This window comes from Harpia harpyja, chromosome 11, assembly GCF_026419915.1.
Source record: "Harpia harpyja isolate bHarHar1 chromosome 11, bHarHar1 primary haplotype, whole genome shotgun sequence".
Lineage (NCBI taxonomy): Eukaryota > Metazoa > Chordata > Aves > Accipitriformes > Accipitridae > Harpia > Harpia harpyja.
The window spans coordinates 8,588,498-8,607,493 of record NC_068950.1 but is presented as its reverse complement, the minus strand read 5'-3'; the positions used below and the strand labels follow the sequence as shown (position 1 = coordinate 8,607,493).

The following is an 18,996-nucleotide window of genomic DNA, read 5'->3' as shown; positions in this document are numbered from 1 at the left end:
CACTTTGCCTTGGGCCAGTCATTCCCAGAGCCTGTTATTTATTATTCCTAGAGCAAAGGAAAAAATGTCAGAGCTTAATCTGAGGCTAGGAGGGTTTATCATGGGGAAACGGATGACTGGATCTTCAGATGAAGTGGTGGCAAGACACAGCAACTGGAATCCAGCAAGAGCAAAATTCAGGAGATACGAGGAGCCAGGTTTCAGTAGGAAGGGTGGGTAGCTGGACCCTGTTATGCCTGAAAAGTGGCCGATGCCTGGATTGTGAAGGCACCATCATGACATATGTCTGCAAGGAAAAATGACCACACTGGAAGGGACTTAAACTTTGGTATTTCTTGATTTTTGAGTTCTTCAGTGCTATTTATGAATTCTTTGTGCAGCTACAACCCCACACAAGCTGGGGCTGAATGTATGTGCAAGGACAGAAATTTTCTTTGGCTTATCCATGATTGTGATTGCTACTGTTTTATGAAAATTAGGTTTTCGCAGGGCTGCAGATTGGGTAAGCTCCAGCCATGCCAAGCTGCTGTTCTGCCGCAATTCATCCTGAAGGAAAACCACACCAGTAAGTTATTACTAACTGCTGTGGGATTTGCTCCTCAGGGTGTCCGTAGAGACTCCCCACCATGTTTTGCAAGGCTAGGGGAAGCACTGCTCTTGGGCAGCATTTTGACACCATTCTAGAGAAGCCCACAACATGAATGAGGAATCTGAGGGTTAGGACCAAATTCGGGAGATTACATCAAACCTCAGGTCCTCAATGATTACAGAGAGAGCTCAGTTGCTCAGTGACTTCTTTCCTCTGCATAGGACAGCTGTCTGCTAGCGACACTTACAGATGAGCAAGCGCTCTCTTATTTACAGAAGCCATACTCTGTGTCTCGTGGTCTCACTGCCCTGCCAGACACAGGGTGGGGGAGTGTGTGGTGGGGTATGCATTAAGCAGATGATCAAGCACACAAAATTTTCAATAAACCCACTAGTCATCTGGAGAAAGAAGACAAGCCCAGCTTGAAGTGCAACCTGGAGACCTTGTGGCCCAGAACCCAGAGACCACCTTTACCCAGCGCCTCGAGGAAGACTGCCAAGAGTAGGGGTATCCAGGAGCCACAAATGGCCACTTTGAGATTTCCTGCCCCAGTCTCCGTTATTGTATCCCATCACTTCCAACTTCAAGAAGTGACTGTTCATATCGCAGGCAGTGGACTGAGATCAGCATCAAGACAGTCGAGGTGAATCGCTCATGGGACTTAGCAAGCTCTACTTGCCCTGACTGCAGTGGCACGTGCAGGGCCATCTGGGCTACGTGATGGATCCCACTCTTCTGTCCAGTTTATTTTTCTCTGTTGCCCCTCTGTTGAGCTGTTCTGCCACTGTGAAGTATCAGGGACTCTGAATCCCTCATCGTGGACTCAAATTAAGCCATCAAGCGGCACCATGATGTCTACATTAAACCCCATCAGAGAGGGCTGAGCATGGCCCAGAGCACTTTTGGATGTCTTGACCAAATTAAACTCCAACCTTGCAGCTCCATGTAAACGCTTATGATCACAGCTGCAACAACTGTATGCTGAGGACAGCTTGTGAGCTCCTGAAAGAGACAGCACTATTGCTGTGGAACCATCCTGTCCTCTCCAGCTGGCTCAGCCCGCTGTGCTGCAGCAGCTCAGCCCAGAGCCAAAGCACACTCCCAAGTTACCACTAAGTCCTGCAGGGCTCCAAAATAGCACTCGGACACCATCTTAACAAGAGGTCTGCTGCAAGCATGAGGACCCTCAAGTTTTCCTCTATATATTTCAGCAAAAAGCCATTAATACCACATGGTCTATCTTCAGACAGCGGCATCAGCTCCTGCAGCCCTTCTCTCGCTAAGCCTGCTAATGCCAACCGACCTGCTTGATTTAAACCATCAAACCTGAGAGCAAGGAGGTCAAGAGAAATTCAGGGCTTTATAATCAGAAAAGAAACCCAATCCAGCTAGCTGGGGACCAGCTCTTAGAAGCCCACAGCTCAGAGGGGGAAGCCTGTAGCAGCCGAGGCTGGCGGTAACCTCTTGCTTTGTCTAACCAGCAGCATGGTGTGGGTACCATCCCAGAACAGTCTGCATGCAGTGTCTCGAACTCTAGCAAAGGACAATGAACAGGTTGAATATTTTCTGTCTTTAAACACTTGCCTTTTAATGGAAAATCACCTTTTCAATTAAAAATACCCTCTTGGCCAGCGCTTTTCACCTCTTTTGAAATTCTCCTTGTTTTTTCAGTGTCACCAGAAAAAAAATTTTAAAAATCAGAGTTTTCATTATTTGGGGGTTTTGTTTCTTTTTCCTGCTCTTTTGATTCTCTTTTTCCTTCTCACAATGAAATACTGGAGAATAAATCACGTCCCCGTGTGGGAGTTTTAACAAAATGTTTCATTTTTATCCTTCTTTCTTTCCTGTTGTCACTACTCTTTTCCCTCGAACTTCCCCGAGTCGCCGAGCAGCAGCGTTGCAATCTGTCACGCGGACAGACGAGGCACGGCTGCATCTCACCACACTGTCTGCTGAGAGGGTCAGAAGGGGCAGATCACTTAACACTACACCTGTTTTATGAATAATAATACAGACAGTTTCGCTGGGTTCCTGGGAGGACATTTTCCCACCAGGATAAGCTCCGCATATTGAACAAATTAATGTCTTTAACTCATTTGACTCTGGTTAGCTCAGTTGCAATGGGAAGCTCCAGCAGTGCCATTTGAGCAGGGGAAAGACCAAGCAGACCTTTGAGGCAGGTTTGTTAGAATGTCTTGTGCTTTCCCTCTCTTGCAGTTCCACTTATGGAGGTATGAGATTATAAATTTGGGGTTGAAGAGCCTGTTTCCAGTGCAAAAATACGGAGAGAAAAAAAAAATGAAGCCTGAGAACAGGATCCATGAAGCTTCAGAAAAATGAAAATTATCCATGAGCACACCAGGTTTGGGTCACCCCAAAATACTCCATCTGGACCAAAATGAAGCACTTCGGTTCTTCCCTCACTGGCTAGACTAGCTCAGAAAATAAAAAGCACATTAAAAAGTCACTTTTTAAATTACTTTAAAAATTCAAAGAACTCAGAGTCCAAGAGTTTCTTTTTAAGATGGTGGAACGAAGTGTTCCGATTCAAAGCAGCAAGTTTCTCCAGGTCTTTCCTTAGCAGGAGCAAGGAGCAAAAATACCCATCCTCTCTTGGCCAGAGGACTGTGCCCATCAGCACAAGCAGCGATATCCCGAGTGATGTTCCTGCCCAAAAGTCTCAGGAAGGTGTCCCTCAGCCCCGTCCCAAGCCAGACATGTGACCGCAGCAAAAGAGGACACGGCTCTGCCAGCTCCAATCAGTGCCTCTCATACTATTTTATTTGTTTTGTTGGCTTTTATTGAGAGTGAAAAAATAATTTAAAGCAATTATCTGTACAGGGGGGCAGGGGAATGGTTAGCTGGTCAGAGGATCTGTGACCCCCCACAGCCAGGCCAGGGAGGGGAGGGTTAGAGGGGGTGATTTACAGCTGTACAAAACACGACAATCCCACCGAGGAGGAGCGAAGGGTGGAGGACATCTCTCAAGCTCTTGCAGGCTCAGAGCAGAGGGGTAGGAGGCTGTGCAGGGGCACGGGGGGCCAGGGTCTGGCCAGAGAGGAGCCAGACCCTCAAGTGACCTGCAGGGGTGTCTCCAGCATCTCCATGAGGAAGGTGTCAATGGGGGTGTCCCCAATCAGTTTAAAGAAGAAGAGGTGCTCCAGGCACTTCAGCCCGATGGACCGCAGCGCCGGCAGGCGCAGGAGGAGTTTGGCAAACCTGGAAGAGAGCACAGTCAGAGGCATGCGGGAGGCACTGGCTGCCCCCTCCCATTTGTTTCCAAGCCTGCGCCAGGTGCTTGGGAGAGCGGAACCCAAATTCTCCCCCCAAAATGCCTTAGGGAGTTCTCTGCCTTAGATTCCCCTATGCTTTCAAAATAAGCATTTCTCTTTGCATGTGCGGAAGGAATATGTCTCTCTTCAAAACAGAATTTAGCATTTTTAAAACCTCAAAAAAAAAAAAGAAAAAAAAGTCCAGATTCTCTCTCCAAGACTTGAACTAGTGACTTACATGTCCATGGTGCCATTTAAATCCTTCTTGAAACCGCCTTCAAAAATCCCCAGCCTCCTGAGTGGGTACGCAACCCCTCAGCACTGCCTCTGCCAACCACTGCCTCCTGTTTTGAGGCGCAGCTGCAGGGGGGGTGCAGCTGGCAGACTGCCTCCCCCTCCCCACGTCCCGCTTGCAGCGTTCTGCGATCACATCTAGAGCCAAAAATAGCAGAAGACGCTGTGGGTGCATCGCTTGGCTGGTGGCGATGGGGACGGATCCAGCGTTTTGAGAGCTCGACCAGCAGAGGGTAGGATTGGATTGAAAAGCAAGAAAATTGCATCTCGCCGGCACCCTAAAGGCTCTGGCCCAGGATTAGGACGCTGAGAGGACAGTGCTGCAGGAGCTGGGCTGCTCAGGCAGTTTTGGCTGGTGTCCTGCCCTTGCTTTGAGGGTGGCTCAGGCAGAGCTAGAATAGACACCCCTGCCTCAGGCTCCTCTTTCCAGGGTGGGTATTGTGCTGCTCTGAGCTGCCTGCCTTGCCTGGGGACACTCACCGCCCTGGCTGCTCGGGGTACTTCTGCTTCGTGTAGGCTTCCAGTGTGGCATAGACCTTCTCCCTCAGCGACTCCACTTCTGAGGGGCTGGACAAACCCTTGGCATCTGGACGAGGGAGAGAATACAGGTAGGGAAAAAATCACTGCGGAGGGGACCTTTCCACTGCCAGCAGAGTGACTGCGTGCATGGGCGGGAGAGGACTTGGGCTCTCTTTAATCATGCACCCAGGGACTGGGACAAATCTGTCTGCAGTCCTAATGCTCACTGCCACAGTCTCTTGCCTGTGACCTGCTGTGGCCCAGAGGGCACGCGTGTCACCTGGGACTGCCCCAGGCCTCAGACTTACCTGGGTTAAACAGGACAATGGCTCGCAGGCACCCCAGCTCTGACTTATCCATCTGCATGTCTTTCATTTTGGACACCAGCTCTGTCAAAACTCTGCATGTGGGGGACATGGGTGGGCAGACAATCAGAGACCGGTACAGACAGCAAGGCTGGGGGCTGAAAAACATCTGGAACAAGCACTGGGAATACCCCAATTCCTCTCTGCAGGAAGAGGCAGCTTTGAGGGACAGCCATGCCACACACTGCTCTTCTACATGTGCATCAGCAGCATCCAGGGACCTGAGCATCAGACTCGCTCCCATTCTCACTTTGCTCAGCACACAGCTTCTGTGCTGTTCGGACTATGGAGAGCAATTTGCACTCACTTGAGGAAAACCACGTGGGTTATTCTCCGCATTTCACCGTGCAAAACATGGGCACTGCCCTTGCGCATGCCAGGCAGGGAGCAGGCATGGCATGGACAGTACATGTGCAGTTGTCATATGAGCAAGTTGGGGTTTAAGGCTTTGCCAGCTAAAGCTCTTGCTGATCAGTATTAGCTCTAGATCCAGTTACAGCTAACTCTTGAGAGAAGACAGAGAAGCATTCCTCCCCCTGCACACCCAACCGAAGATCTACTTCTGCAGCTGCAAATCCCTTTCCAAGGTGCTTTCACCCCATTCTTGGTTTTTAAGCCAGTCAAGTGTCTCCTCCTCATTCTAAGCCAGTTCTGCCCCAAATCACCATGGGTTTGCTCTAGTTCTCACTAAGGAGATGTTTCCCATTCAGAAGGGAAAGACAGAGCCAGCCTGGCCGCCACTGCTAAGGGATGACAGAAACAGGCCACATACCTGTCAAAGATGGAGCCCACACCAGCACTGTGAGCACTGCTGCGGTGCACATGCAAGCCCGTGGCCAGAAGGATACCGTCTTGCACTGACACAGAGCGATGGGAGAAAGAGGCAATGAGCAGCTCATTCCAGCCTGCAAGAGGAGGTGGACAGGACACAAGAGGCAGTTCAGCAAAAAATCAGCCCCACATGGAGCAGGAGAGCTGGTTTCTCCCTGCTGGCTTCAGACTCAGCTTACAGGAGAGATGGGACCCCAGGTACCAACTGCACCCTTGCCAACACTGCAAGGGGTGGTAAACTCTGACCAGCAGCAAGGAAGGTGCACAAAAATACTCAAAGGGGGAGGGGAAAAATAAAATAAAATATGCTGGTTTTTCCTCCTAAGAAAAACATATTCCTTGCATCAGCAACCCCTGTATATCATTTTGCATGTTACACACTAACGTGCCCCACACATAGTAAGTTCTGCAGTTATAGGAATTGCATTAACAAGTCACATTTATTCACCCTCCCCCAACCCTCCTACAAGTCTGCATGAAGAGGGGAACAAACAACAGATTCCACTGCCCCATCCACAACCTCTGCCAACTGCTCATCATGGCTCAGGACGGGTTGCTTGCCCTGTGACAGCAGGAGTGGATCAGCTCAGGATTTCACATTCACCATCCAGCCTGGCTGGCACAGCACACAGCCCAGAGAAGGGATGGGGTACCAGGAATAGCCCCAGAGGCCACAAGTCGGGGATGTTACCTGCCCGGAGGAGAATGACTTGGTCTTCCAGCGTCAGGTCGGAGAAGTGGGGGATTCGCTTGGCCCACTCGACGAGTGTGAAGAGCTGCTTGTCAGCTGCATGGCATATGTTGGTGACAGGGTCATTTGTCTAATTAAAAGTGATATCAAAAGGAAAAGAGCAGAGGAAAAGAGGAGAATTTGTCAATGAAAAATCTTTGACAATCACTGTCTGCACTGCACACGGTATCGGATCAAGTTAACAATACTCAGAGCCACAAGTAAAATGACCAAATTGCCAATAAACTCAGCTGTGGGAAAAGAAGATATTTATTACTACTATCCCCTCTACAACCAGCCAAATCATCTGGTTGCTAGACTTTTCCATTTGCTTGCTGTTCTTTGCAAAGCAAGCCTTGCATTGCAGGCTGCAGTCCTGCTCCCAGAGTGTATCTAAAAGCCATCAAGCAGCCTCTGAACGGGCATGAACAGCAGTTTTATCCAAACCAGTAAAACCACAGCAGTAAACCTGCTATGCCCAGCTCCATTCCAGTCTTGGTCACTGGGGCAGACAAGCAGTGTCCAGGGCTGTGCAACTGTGGAAGCCAGCACAGGCCTCAGACTCTCCAGCATCCAGCTATTGCCCTATCTACTCATTGAAACCAACAGGAACTAGAAAAAAATGCTAGGAAAATAATGTATAGGCTGTTTCCTAATTGTCATTCAGAGTAGCTTCAAAAGAAAAATTGCTGGTGATTTTTAGTCGGTGCGAAGCAAAATCCCCTTGCAAAATGCTAGCCGTTCACATGGGGTTTGTCTTTTCAAATCGCACCTCAAAGGCTCTCATCTCAAGCTGCAAGTGATGTTAGTGGCCCTTACTGAGCTCTCTGTGTTCACGTCGCTGTACGCCTCCGTCTTGGGTTCGACTGCCAGCTCAGCTTCCAGGATCCTCTCCACCGGCATGTCCTCGCTGCCACTGCTTGTGGATTCAGCCTCATTCTCGCTACGCTCCCTGCTCCTCTGCCTCTCCTCCTGCACAGCTGCAGGACAGAAACACAGCTCTTTACATCCACAGCAACACTTACCCGCTTGCAGTGGGTCCCCTTTCCTCTGGAAGAAGGGATATTTCAGATATCCATCCCCCCAAAAACTTAGGGATTGCTGTAGACCAGTGGCCTCCAAATTTGACAAAAGGTTGCGATTTCCAAGGTATGAAGCTCCAGAACAGAGGAAAGAGAAATTGATACCTCCAGGTGGCAGCCTGGAATCGGCTGTTACTAGATGCTGGAGGAGGCAGGAGGGACCCAGCACCCAGACACTGAGGTTTGCTGTGCTCGCGAAGTGCTTCAAACAGTCCCACAGCGGCCAGAGCATCCAGCAGCAGGGCTAGACGGTCCCTCGCTCCTAGTTTGATCCACACACGCTGCCTGTCTCATTCCTGAGCAAAAGATTACCCAGCCTGACCCAGCCCTGGTGCCACCTCTCCCTCCACCATCTTTCTTCCCAACCCTCTCCACTAGAAAGCAGTTCCTAGCACCTCTGAATGCCCCAATGTCTTCACTCTCTTCTCCCATCTCTATACATTTTCCAAAGTATCTACTGACTGGAGGAACAGAATCACTGAAATTCTCTCCAGATCTCAGCTATTAACTCCCAGGGCTGCTGGGCGTGTGGAGGACAGGTCAGTGTGGGACAAATATACGTGGTATGCCAAGTCTTGTGCTCAACAGAAGTCCTGGGTGCACATTTTTGTTGGAGAAATCCCAAAGGGAAATAAGAAAAACCTGCTTAAAAAAAAAAAAAAAAAAGTAGTGACCAGCAGGGGTCATTATCAGTTTAGCTCATTGCTGGGGAGAAATGTCCCAAAACTACAGCCCTGCTAGCATCACTCCCCTGTGTGAGCACACAGCACCAGGCAGGGGCCAAAAATGCCCTGTAACCCCTAAGGGACAGGTAGGCAGCCGGCCTGGTTTCAAAAAAAGCCCTGTACTGAGCTGCAGGCAGTTACACACCCAAAATGAAGGTTCAGTGGGGGAGAAGCTGGCTGCAAAGCTGGCTCCTGCCATGCAGACATTGGCGCTTCAGTATTCAACAGCTTAACAGCTTCCCTACCTGTTAGCTAAGCACCAGGCAGTCACTATCCAGAGGTGTGGAAAAACCACCAAGGCCAAGGGATAAAAAGTCCTTTAAGAGGAGAGGGGACCTGCATAAACACCAGGGGACAGCAAGGAAGGGACCAGCTCAGCAAGCCCACAGCTCACAGCAAGCCTGCACAAGATTTTGATCCCTATTTTCTCAATTAGGGAAGTGCTGCTGGAAGAAGGGTGTGACAAGTTTTAGGTCAGATACTTGGAACAGGAGATTTCTTTCCCATTTGTCTTTACTGCTCTAATGTACACAGTGGTGTCAGGAAATAAGCCCTTGCATCAGCCTTGCCTTACCCTGGCTTATGTTAGGGTGCTTTCAGGGGAAGGGCCAAACCACAGGAGGTTCCTTAGCACTGAGACTCATGACCACTTTGCAATGCTCAGCACTTCCCTGCGCTTCTCTCAGCTGGGAGGATGTGCTTCCCAACACTGCCCAGCAGCTGGGGAACTGGCAGCACCCAAGGAGATGGCTCAGTGGGGCATCCAGTCTGGCACTGGCAAGGGAGGGCAACACAGGACGCACATATGTGCCAGCCAGCTGGAGGAAGCATTTGTCCTCTTTAGGGTAATGGACAGGAAGAAACCAGGGAAGTGTTTCTAAAGTCATCAAAATCTTAGCTGAAGAAAGAGCATGCCAAGGAAATACCAGTCCCATCACTCAGCCCCCAAACTCATCCGGCATTCCTTGTTCAAGCTGCAATCTGTCCCCAGTTTCTGCAGCTCCTGGAAAGCTCCTGTGATTATTGCAGCCAAACCTCTGCAGGATCCACCAAGATTCTGCAGTTTAAATTTTCATGTTCTGCAAAGGGAAGTTATGTTGACACCCTGGTCCTCTGAATCACTTTGCACCCAGCTGGAAGGGAGAGCTGTGCCTGGGATTAGGTTTTTGATTCAAGCTTGGCATTTCGCAGTCCTCCGCTGCCCTGAGCGGTTGAGGCAGCACAGCACTGATGATGCTACAGGGAACAGGATGAGGCTCAGCCTCTGCCCAGTGTTACAGCTACTTCCCCAGGCTCTGCGCTGCACAGTCTGAGCTCCCACACAGGGAGCGGCTTGCGTTCTCTGCAGGGGGACAGTGTGGCCTCCACAAAGGGACGGCTACACTGCCTGCTAGCATTCAACCCTGGAGGCAGCACAGTTATTTTATCTTGGAAAAAAAGCAGCTTAAATACTGTGCTAGTTGTCATTACCTGACCTTGCATCTGTCAGTATAATTTGGGAGACAATCCAGCCCAGTGGTCCTTGCTCCACCAAGGAGGGAGCAGCTAGCTGCAGGGGGCAGAGGTGGACAAATAAACACCCATACCGTTGGGCTTGCCTTTCCATGTGTCCTGGTTTCAGCTGGGATAGAGTTAATTTTCTTTCTAGTAGCTGGTATAGTGTTATATCTTGGATTCAGTATGAGAAGAATGTTGATAACACTGGTGTTTTCGGTTGTTGCCAAGTAGTGTTTATACTAAGTCAAGAATTTTTCAGCTTCTGATGCCCAGCCAGCAAGAAGGCTGGAGGGGCACAAGAAGTTGGGAGGGGACACAGCCAGGGCAGCTGACCCAAACTGGCCAAAGTGGTGAGCAATTGCATTGTGCATCACTTGTTTTGTATATTTCAATCTTTTTATTATTGTTGTCATTTTATTATTGTTATTATCATCATTATTAGTTTCTTCCTTTCTGTTCTGTTAAACTGTTCTCATCTCAACCTGTGAGTTTTACCTTTTTCCCTTCTGATTCTCTCTCCCATCCCACTGGGTGAGTGAGCAGCTGTGTGGTGCCTAGTTGCTGGCTGGGGTTAAACCACGACACACCACACACCAGAGACTCACATGGTGGTGGCTTTTACAAAGACCTTCGTACTCTCTAGAGTTGCGTGGGGGAGAGGCAGGGCTGCAGGACACACTGCAGACACGTCACCCTCAGCAGCTCCTGGTGGCTTCCTTCAAGTCAGTGCAAAATCCCTAAGTCCAATTGCCTCAGGTCAGATCCTTGCTTCAGATCAACACCTTAGATGGTTTGGGCCAGAAACAGAGTCCTTCAGGGGTTGCAGTAAATGCATGTGGAGTATGGAAGAGGCTGCATGAACTGCTTCCATACAGCGCTCTCCTGCAGCACAAACACCACAGGATGTGAGCTGTACTAGAGCTCATCTCCAAAGGTGAGGTTATGAGTGGAAATGAGAGAGAACTATAAAATAAAAGATAGAAATAAGTTATTCACCCTTATCTTCCAGTGCAAGAATTAGGTGGTGACAAATGAAGCCAGTAAGCTGAAAACAAAAAAGGAGGTTGCTCTTCACACAGGAGACAAGCAGGCTGCAGGAGGTTTACAGGAGAGTCCAAGGCATCCAGGCCATTAAGGACCACTAACTAAAGGCAAGCATGGGTCAAAATCCGTTAATAGTTTCAATAGCCACCAGTATGTGTGTTTAGGTGGGATGGGAAGAAAAATACAATGTAATAGCTTCCCCATCAGCCTTGTTTCCTTTACAAAACGAGGTCAAAAACACCCTGAAGCTGTCAGGGTGGGTTTTTGGAATGCTCCAGCCTTGGAGGGCCACCGAAAGCCAGATTTACCCTGATGAATGCAAGGAAAATTTCTACAAGCCCATTCCTTCCACTAGCCTGCACATACCTTCCCTCTTCATCCCCATTGCGAGGCACTTCTGATAGCGGCAGTACTGGCAGCGGTTGCGTTGGCGCTTGTCTATGAGGCAGTCCTTGTTGTCACGGCAGGTATAGATCAGGTCCTTCCGGATCGTCCTCTTGAAGAAGCCTTTGCAGCCCTCACAGCTGTATACCCCATAGTGCTTCCCTGGGGAGGCAAGGGGAGGCCATCAATGGGCAGGCAGGCAACCGCCCTTCCCTTCAGCATGGAGGAGCTCAAACCAACCCCAAAGGTGAAAAAACTGGCTGCAGGGTAACACCTTAGCAGGCCTGACTTGGCTTTAGTGGCTCTTCACAGCAATAGTGACCAGCAGCAGTCAAACTATAGCACTGCTGCTTTCCTGTGATAAGGAGGGACCGCATCCCAGGGGAAGGACGTGGAGTCACATCTAGCTGCAGTGCAAGTGCAGAAAAGCCATAGGTAGCAAGTGGGGTGCACTGATATAGAGGGGGTCTGCAATGCCCAGCCAGGCTGCAGGTCTCTGGGGTAGGAGAAAAAACCCAGGCACAGCCAAAGCCCAGCTAATACAAAGCACAGGTAAGTAAGAGCACAGCGATTCTGGTAAATTTACCTTTGATAAACAGGGACAAAACGTAAAATGAGATTATACACATAAGGGAGAAGAGCATGGCTTTTAGTTTTGCTCTCTTTTGGGCACAGCGCAACTAATCTGCAAAACAGACAGCCTGCCCTTGGGTAAGCCAGACCCAGCTACAAATCCTGCAATGCCAGTATAGCCCCAGTGAGCCTCCACAGTGTTCACTCTTGCACAAGTCTTGCTTCAGAGCATCAGGGGAGTTTCATTACACAAAGCCTTCCCCAAGAAAAAAAAAAACCTCCTACCTGAGGACCTGTCCCCACAGATGGCACAGATGTGTTTGGCTAAGGAACCTGGGCTTGTGGATGGATAATTCATGTTCCCGATCCCCGGGAGACCCGGCAAGGGCTTTACGTCCTCCAAGCTGTTGACGTTGCTCAGGACGTTGAGCTGCAGAAGCAGAAACCACAAGACAGGTTAGAGAGACTCATACCTCAATGAAACCATCCCCAAATTGAGCTGACCCCTCCCTTGATGCTCCTGCTGGGCTCGTCCCACAAGCTTATCCCCTGCAACTCCACGGGGCTGCCATGGGCAGAGAGACATCCTCTGGTGAATCCAGCTGGAGGAGTTTAAGCAGATGCCTGGTAGCAGAACTGCCTCTCTCCCTGCCCCGATGCTGTAACCAAAGCCAGGACTAAGCAGAGCTGGAAAAGGGCAGACAGAAACCCTCAACTGCTCACTTACAGCCTCCAAGCGACAAGGCTGGTGGGATCCTGTCCGTGTCATTAGAGGATATGCTGATCACTGGCTGCTTGCGGCCTCGAGCACTAACAGCTTAGTAAGGAAGAGCTTTGCAGCCAGACAATTTGTTGCAATTAAACCTGCACTGCTGCATGGCTAGGGAAGCTGTAATGATTTAAAAAAAAAAAAAAAGCACGTTAAGTAGGCTACCTTCCCTGCCTCATGATATGCAAATCTGCATAAACACATGAAAACATGGCCATCTTGGTCTCTCCCTGGGATTTAGGTTCCCAAACGCTACCACAGGCTGGAAAACGGAGCAGATTTGGGGTTGCCAGATTTAAAAAAAAAAAAAAAAAACAGAGCAGGCTGAGCATCTAAAAATCAGCTGCAGTGAGATGCAGGCAAACGGCCTAGAGCCCCCAGCTGAGATTCCCAGGAGCTGCTCATGGTTGCTGCAAGTTAAAGGTTACAAACTGACATCGATTAGAGACCAAAGCCTGATGTTGCCCAGGGCTTCGGTTTATTGCTGTTTGCTTTCGAGCTGTTGTTGGCAGGGCAGTGAGGATTAAGGGCCGTTGAACACGTCTTGTCAAAAGCTGTCTGGGCAGAGCAATGTCTCTCCAAAACCACTATCAAATCATCTTTCCCATTGCCATACTTTGAGGGCTGGGGATGGTTTCTTCATCACTGAGCTTGTTTTTAACAGTCACCCCAATTTATCAGCTAAAGTTCTTCTTCCCAGCAACAGGGCGGAAGCAGGGACAGAAAAGAAGGCTTTGGATGAAAATCCAGCTACAGCCTTCATTACAGTCTCCATAACTTCTAAACCACTAGATTTCATGCATGCTGTTGCAAGTTCTCCATTTGCTCCAAGAAACTGCGCATTTCCCATGAAAAAGTATAATAATTTCCACAGGAAGTTTCAGCAAAGAACAAGAAGGGTTCATCCCATTGGGATTTTTGGACCTGTCATTAGAAAAATAAAAAGGTGAAGCCTGTTTTCATCTTCCCTCACCACTGTCCCTTCATTTTCAAAGCTTCAAAGGTCTGATGACATTGAAAATACAAATTATCCACCAAAAATTACCACATTAGGAGCCAGGTTATTTTGCCCCACTGGAAAATAAAAGTGTATAGGGAAAAATTGCCCAGAGGAACAGAGGTCCGCTCTCCCCAGCAGAGACCCAAGCCCAGGCACTGGCAGCTGTAAATCCTCATGCTTCAAAATCTGAACTTGGCCCTAGGAAAGGAGGAATCAACCCCTTCCTCCCCACAAGTGTCCAGCCACCTTTTTTACCCTAAAACTTCTTCTTGGCAAGATACTGAGCCAGGAGGAACTTTTTATGGTTTAAAATGTTACTCAGAGCTCAGGTATCTCCTTTTCTTTCTCTCTGGCTGCACTCTGAGACAATAACAGAGAGGAAGGGTGTATGGCGGGGGGGAAACGGGGCAGTTTTAGCCATCAGTGTCCTTGGAGCTTGACTCTTGCAGGTTAAGTGCAATCATGTATGATATCTGGGACAACTCCTTGAACCCAAATCCATTAGCTGCCTCCCTGCCGAATCCCCAAGGCCCAGCTGTCTCCTTGCATTAGAGACAACACAAATGAAGCCCGCTCCTCGGAGCTAGGAACTTGGCACAGTGCCCGGATTGGGGAAACCGCTTCCCAGACCATCCCCAACCCCAAAGGAAAGGCTCCCATGTAGCCAGTGCTGCCACCAGCTCCACCACCATGAAGTCCCTGCCCTGGATGCCATGGGCACAAATATCATCAGGTTGATGGGGAACGGTTGGGTGGTGCAAGGGGAGGAAGGATGCTCACTGCAGACAGCCCAGGCCCACGCAGGAGTTGAGGATGCTGGTGAAAGGCAAGCCAAACCTGCCAAATTACCCTTATACTCTTCTCGGAGCTCTTCAGGGGCCTCCCCATACCATCCTCTCCAGCCTTGGTGGCAGGTGCTAGGAAGAGCTTCAGACAGACTGTGGTGTAGCACTGGGGTATGGGGCAGACAGGGCTCAGGGACCACCTCCTCGCTGCTGCCTCAGCAGCAGCCATGAGGCTCTTGAGCACTCCCTACCTTCAGGTCCCACTAATAAAACGCAAAGTCTTGTTAATAAAAGGCAGAATTTCCACTGCTTTCTGGACTCCCAGAACATTTCAGCACACTATCAAAATTCCACACTGCCACCTCGGTCCCAGCCATGCCAGAGGTGGTGTCAGGCTCTTGGGCCAGCGAGTCCCTGTCCCTGCCCCACAGAGCCACTCTGGAAGGCTCCCAGCCCATCCATGGCTCTGGGGAGGCACCAACCTTAATGCCTGGGTCTTCCCCCTGTCTGGAGGGGAAACCTCAGCACCTGAGTGAGCTCAGGCAGTAAGGACAGGAGCGCTTCATTTTTCTACAGGCAAAGTTTATATGCAACACAGAGTATGTGGCTGGCATTTAGCATTAACATTTGTCTCTCTCTAGAAAGTCTGTCACCTTTCCAAATAAACGAAACAGATATCCTTTTGCAGGAAGAAGGGGAATGCTTCACATGATGCAGCCCTTGGCTATCCCAATTATTTCCACATACACACTGCAATAGATGCAGTGGAGGAGAACTGGACTTCACCCATAGTGAGAACAGACCTGGGAATTAGCTCTCTCCTCTTATTGTGCATGGTATTTTGAAATATATACAGGTGTCTTCTCTGACTGTGCCAGGATGATATAGGCAGAAAGATTCACATGCTGGAAATTGTTCTTTATAGCTGATCTCCTTAAGTGGCCAAAACACACCAGACTCCCCACCAGCCAACCCACTCCCCCAGGTTTTGGGACTTTACCCAGACCGAACACCATGAATTGTAGCGAAGCAAGTGTGCACATCTGCCTACCTGCGGACTGGCATGTGTCACAAAATTCATGCCTGGGGCTGAGGACAGAGCGACGGGGTGTGAGCCAATGGAGGACGCGATGACCCTGTATGGCGAGCCCAGCGCGTTCACCGGAGACCCGATCGCATTCATGGGGGACGGCAGCGCCCGGGAGGCGTTCACAGGGGCCTCGAGGTAGTTGTGGTGCCCCTCCACCGAATTTCCTGTGGAAAGGCTTGACGATGGGCTCACAGATGTGGAGCTGGCGTGAACAGGGGAATCTACAGGGAGAAGCAGAAAGATTAAATACACTATGAGCGAGGCTGGCTGTACAGCAATCAGCTGCCCAGCCTTGGTCATGTCAGCTTAGATGCTGGCCAAGGCTCAAAGCCAATCAGCAAACATGCCTTATGCTATAAAGGTAAACAGCAAAACATTGGTTATGGTAGGGGAAATAGAGTTACGTACAGCAATAAAACATATTGTGAAGATAATACTTAATAATCAAATCTTCCTTCACTGCTTTGGTGCCTCAGCTGACTTGAAAGAAGGCACTGCTGCCTGCCTGCCTCAGGCTGGTTTTCTCTGAACTATTCCCCGAGGTCCCATTCCTTTTGTCCAAGCCGGCTCTAGAGACAGTGCACATCTGAAACCATGAAATCCCCACCAACCAGACTAGAAACCCTAAACGGTCCCTGTGTCTTATGAAGCACCTTCGCCCCTGCGATGGCTTGGGCATCGTGCTCAGGATGCTTCTCTTCCTCTTCCCATGGTTCAGCTCTTCCCCTTCCCGCCCACTTACCTCTCCACTGTGCTGTTTCATGTGTTCCTCCAGCTCTCAAATCTTGATGCCAGCATCTTCAGAAGGAGCTGGAGCAATGCAGGACAGAAACTGCCCATGACATGCTAGCAACGCAGATGACAGGACAAGGCACCCACAAAATATTTTGTCCATTACTTTTCCTCACTTAGTACGAGACAGAGCAGAGACTGTGGCCACACAGACGTACCTGGGCAGACAGTCTCACAGCCACAAGGAAAGAGGGTTTCCTCCCTCCACACCAAAGAGCTCCAGTGCACATTGCCAAACTGAGCCTCACGGTAGCCCCGTTAAGATCAATCTGCCCCTGAACCCCACTGGGGAAAAGGTAGCACAGAAAAGCAGTATAACCTTGATCATTGCTACTTCAGGGCAGTCTCTGAGGTTGAACACGTCACCCAAGGCCTAAACGCTGTCTTCTATAAGACCAGTCTCAAATACTCAGAGGGTATCTGGGCATCAAATGCCCATTAGTCCTGACGGGTTACGTATCTAGCTGTATTTTAAGGATTTATATGACCTTCTCTCCCTCCCCTAGAATTTACCAACCCCAGTTAGCATTAGCTGTTGTTAACATTTCAATGAACCATTGTTTCTCTGATGGTTTTTCAACACAGGAGATCATTCCCTGGAGTAGCAAGGCAAAGATATTGTGTGGGAAGGTCACACAGTTGGTTTTCCATGGCTGGCACAGAGGATGCTTGTTCCCATTGCATTTGCAAGTAAGGCAGTGCTTTGGTGTTTTGTTTGGTTTTTTCTTCCTTTTAACATTATTGCAAAGTTATTTACGTGACAATGTTTGTTATTTTACCTGAAGTAACAATCAAATCTGATTCAAAGGGAAGATGCACAATAAAGACGGGAAAAGGTCAGCTTGCTGAATAACATTAAAGACATTTGTCAGAGTCAAGGAGGACTCGATCCGCTGTTATCAACCCACTTCAGACTTAATTCTGCAGAGAGAGGGGGAGAAAAGGTCTTTGTCAATTCTTGCTTTGGCTTTTTGGATCAATTCTCCCAGTGGGAAAGCGATGTGCAGCAAGAGGAAGCCGGCTCAATGACAACAGCAGAAGCCTTGGAGGCAGCAAGGCGGTCTGGAGGCAGAGCCAGGGCTCCTGCCTGCTGCTGGAGAGAGTCACCCCACATCCCCCTGCCACCATCACGGAGACACGCAGCCTGGTTTCTGTTAGTAGACAGCAAAATCCCTACCTCGTAATGGCTTCCAAGCGCAAAAGACTTTCACCCCAGAGACAGCTGCCAGGAGAGCCTTTAGCAGTGGACAGAAGCTGCGCTGTTTGCCTGGCCCCTGCCTTACCTAAGCGCTCAGCTCACAGAGGTACCTGGGTTGTTTCCTGGCACTTAAAAGGGCCATCCTGACTTGTGCCATTATTGGCTTCAGAGAAAAGCAAATGCATTTTTCATCACCTGCGAGTAGTCTGGTACCATAGCATGCAGTCCTCCCCAGCATCTGTAGCACAGACTTACAAAGAAATTGTTTTTATGCCTCTTTAAACAACTAGATAAACAATATTGCCTTTGAGGAACATTCAGCTTGGAAAATAAGCCACTGAAGGGGAGATTGGGCAGAAATCTATCACACCAGGACAGCTAAGGAGAAGAATGATTCTTCATCCTTCTCCATTAACACAGAAAAGGGCATATTTTGAAACTATCACGCAGAAGATTTAAACCAATAAGAAAAGACTCCCAGGAGAGTTACTTAACTGTTTGCATTTACACCAGACCTTACAGAAACACTGTCACTACTAAGTTTCTCCATTAGAAAGGCTCCAAGTTTCGTAAGGACCCAGAGCAAGGCTTTCACCCAAGGAGACTGCTGGCCAGGGCAAGCCCCATGGTGTGCTTGTGTCCATGCCAAGAGGCAACTGTTCAAGGGCTACGGCCAGGGGAATCCCCTAGCTCCCAGGGCAGGATCAAAGGTCAAAGCCAGGAAGCCTGGAGGGCTTGTGCCTACCTCTCTTACCCCAGCAATGAGACACCAAAGAGGAAGCATGAATGCATGAAGGAGTGTTTGCTGGTAGAGATGGATGGATAAATGAAAATATCTACTGGAGAGCACAGAGGTGTGTTGTGGTTTAACCCCAGCCAGCAACTAAGCACCACACAGCTGCTCACTCACTCCCCCGACCCGAGTGGGATGGGAGAGAGAATTGGAAGGAAAAAGGTAGAACTCGTGGGTTGAGATAAGAACAGTTTAATAGAACAGAAAGAAAGAAACTAATAATGATAATAATAATAATAAAATGACAACAATAATAAAAGGATTGGAATATACAAAACAAGTGATGCACGATGCAATTGCTCACCACTAGCAGACCGATGCCCAGTTAGTTCCCAAGCAGCAATTCCCCCCCAGGCCAACTCCCCTAGTTTATATACTGGACATGACGTCCCATGGTACGGAATACCCCTTTGGCCAGTTTGGGTCAGCTGCCCTGGCTGTGTCCCCTCCCAACTTCTTGTGCCCCTCCAGCCTTCTTGTTGTCTGGGCATAAGAAGCTGAAAAATCCTTGACTTAGTCTAAACACTACTTAGCAACAACTGAAAACATGAGCGTGTTATCAACATTCTTCTCATGCTGAATCCAAGACATAACACTATACCAGCTACTAGAAAGAAAATTAACCCTATCACAGCCGAAACCAGGACAAGGTGCAAAGCCAGGT

The 18,996-nt window shown here is 49.2% G+C and overlaps 1 protein-coding gene across 3 annotated transcripts in view; it reads right to left on the bottom strand.

Moving 5' to 3' along the window:
• Positions 1-3,343: 3,343 nt before the first annotated feature.
• RXRG (retinoid X receptor gamma) overlaps positions 3,344-18,996 on the bottom strand; it is a 40,807-nt gene continuing 25,154 nt past the window's right edge. For all 3 annotated transcript variants that reach the window (XM_052801766.1, XM_052801768.1, XM_052801767.1), the window contains exons 2-10: positions 15,511-15,770; positions 12,191-12,335; positions 11,315-11,494; positions 7,420-7,580; positions 6,562-6,691; positions 5,812-5,944; positions 4,983-5,074; positions 4,636-4,741; positions 3,344-3,808 (exon numbers count right to left, since the gene is read on the bottom strand). In XM_052801766.1, coding sequence (XP_052657726.1) covers positions 3,661-3,808; positions 4,636-4,741; positions 4,983-5,074; positions 5,812-5,944; positions 6,562-6,691; positions 7,420-7,580; positions 11,315-11,494; positions 12,191-12,335; positions 15,511-15,770 — 1,355 coding nt within the window. In that variant the 3' untranslated portion in view covers positions 3,344-3,660. The remainder of the gene's footprint in view (positions 3,809-4,635; positions 4,742-4,982; positions 5,075-5,811; positions 5,945-6,561; positions 6,692-7,419; positions 7,581-11,314; positions 11,495-12,190; positions 12,336-15,510; positions 15,771-18,996) is intronic.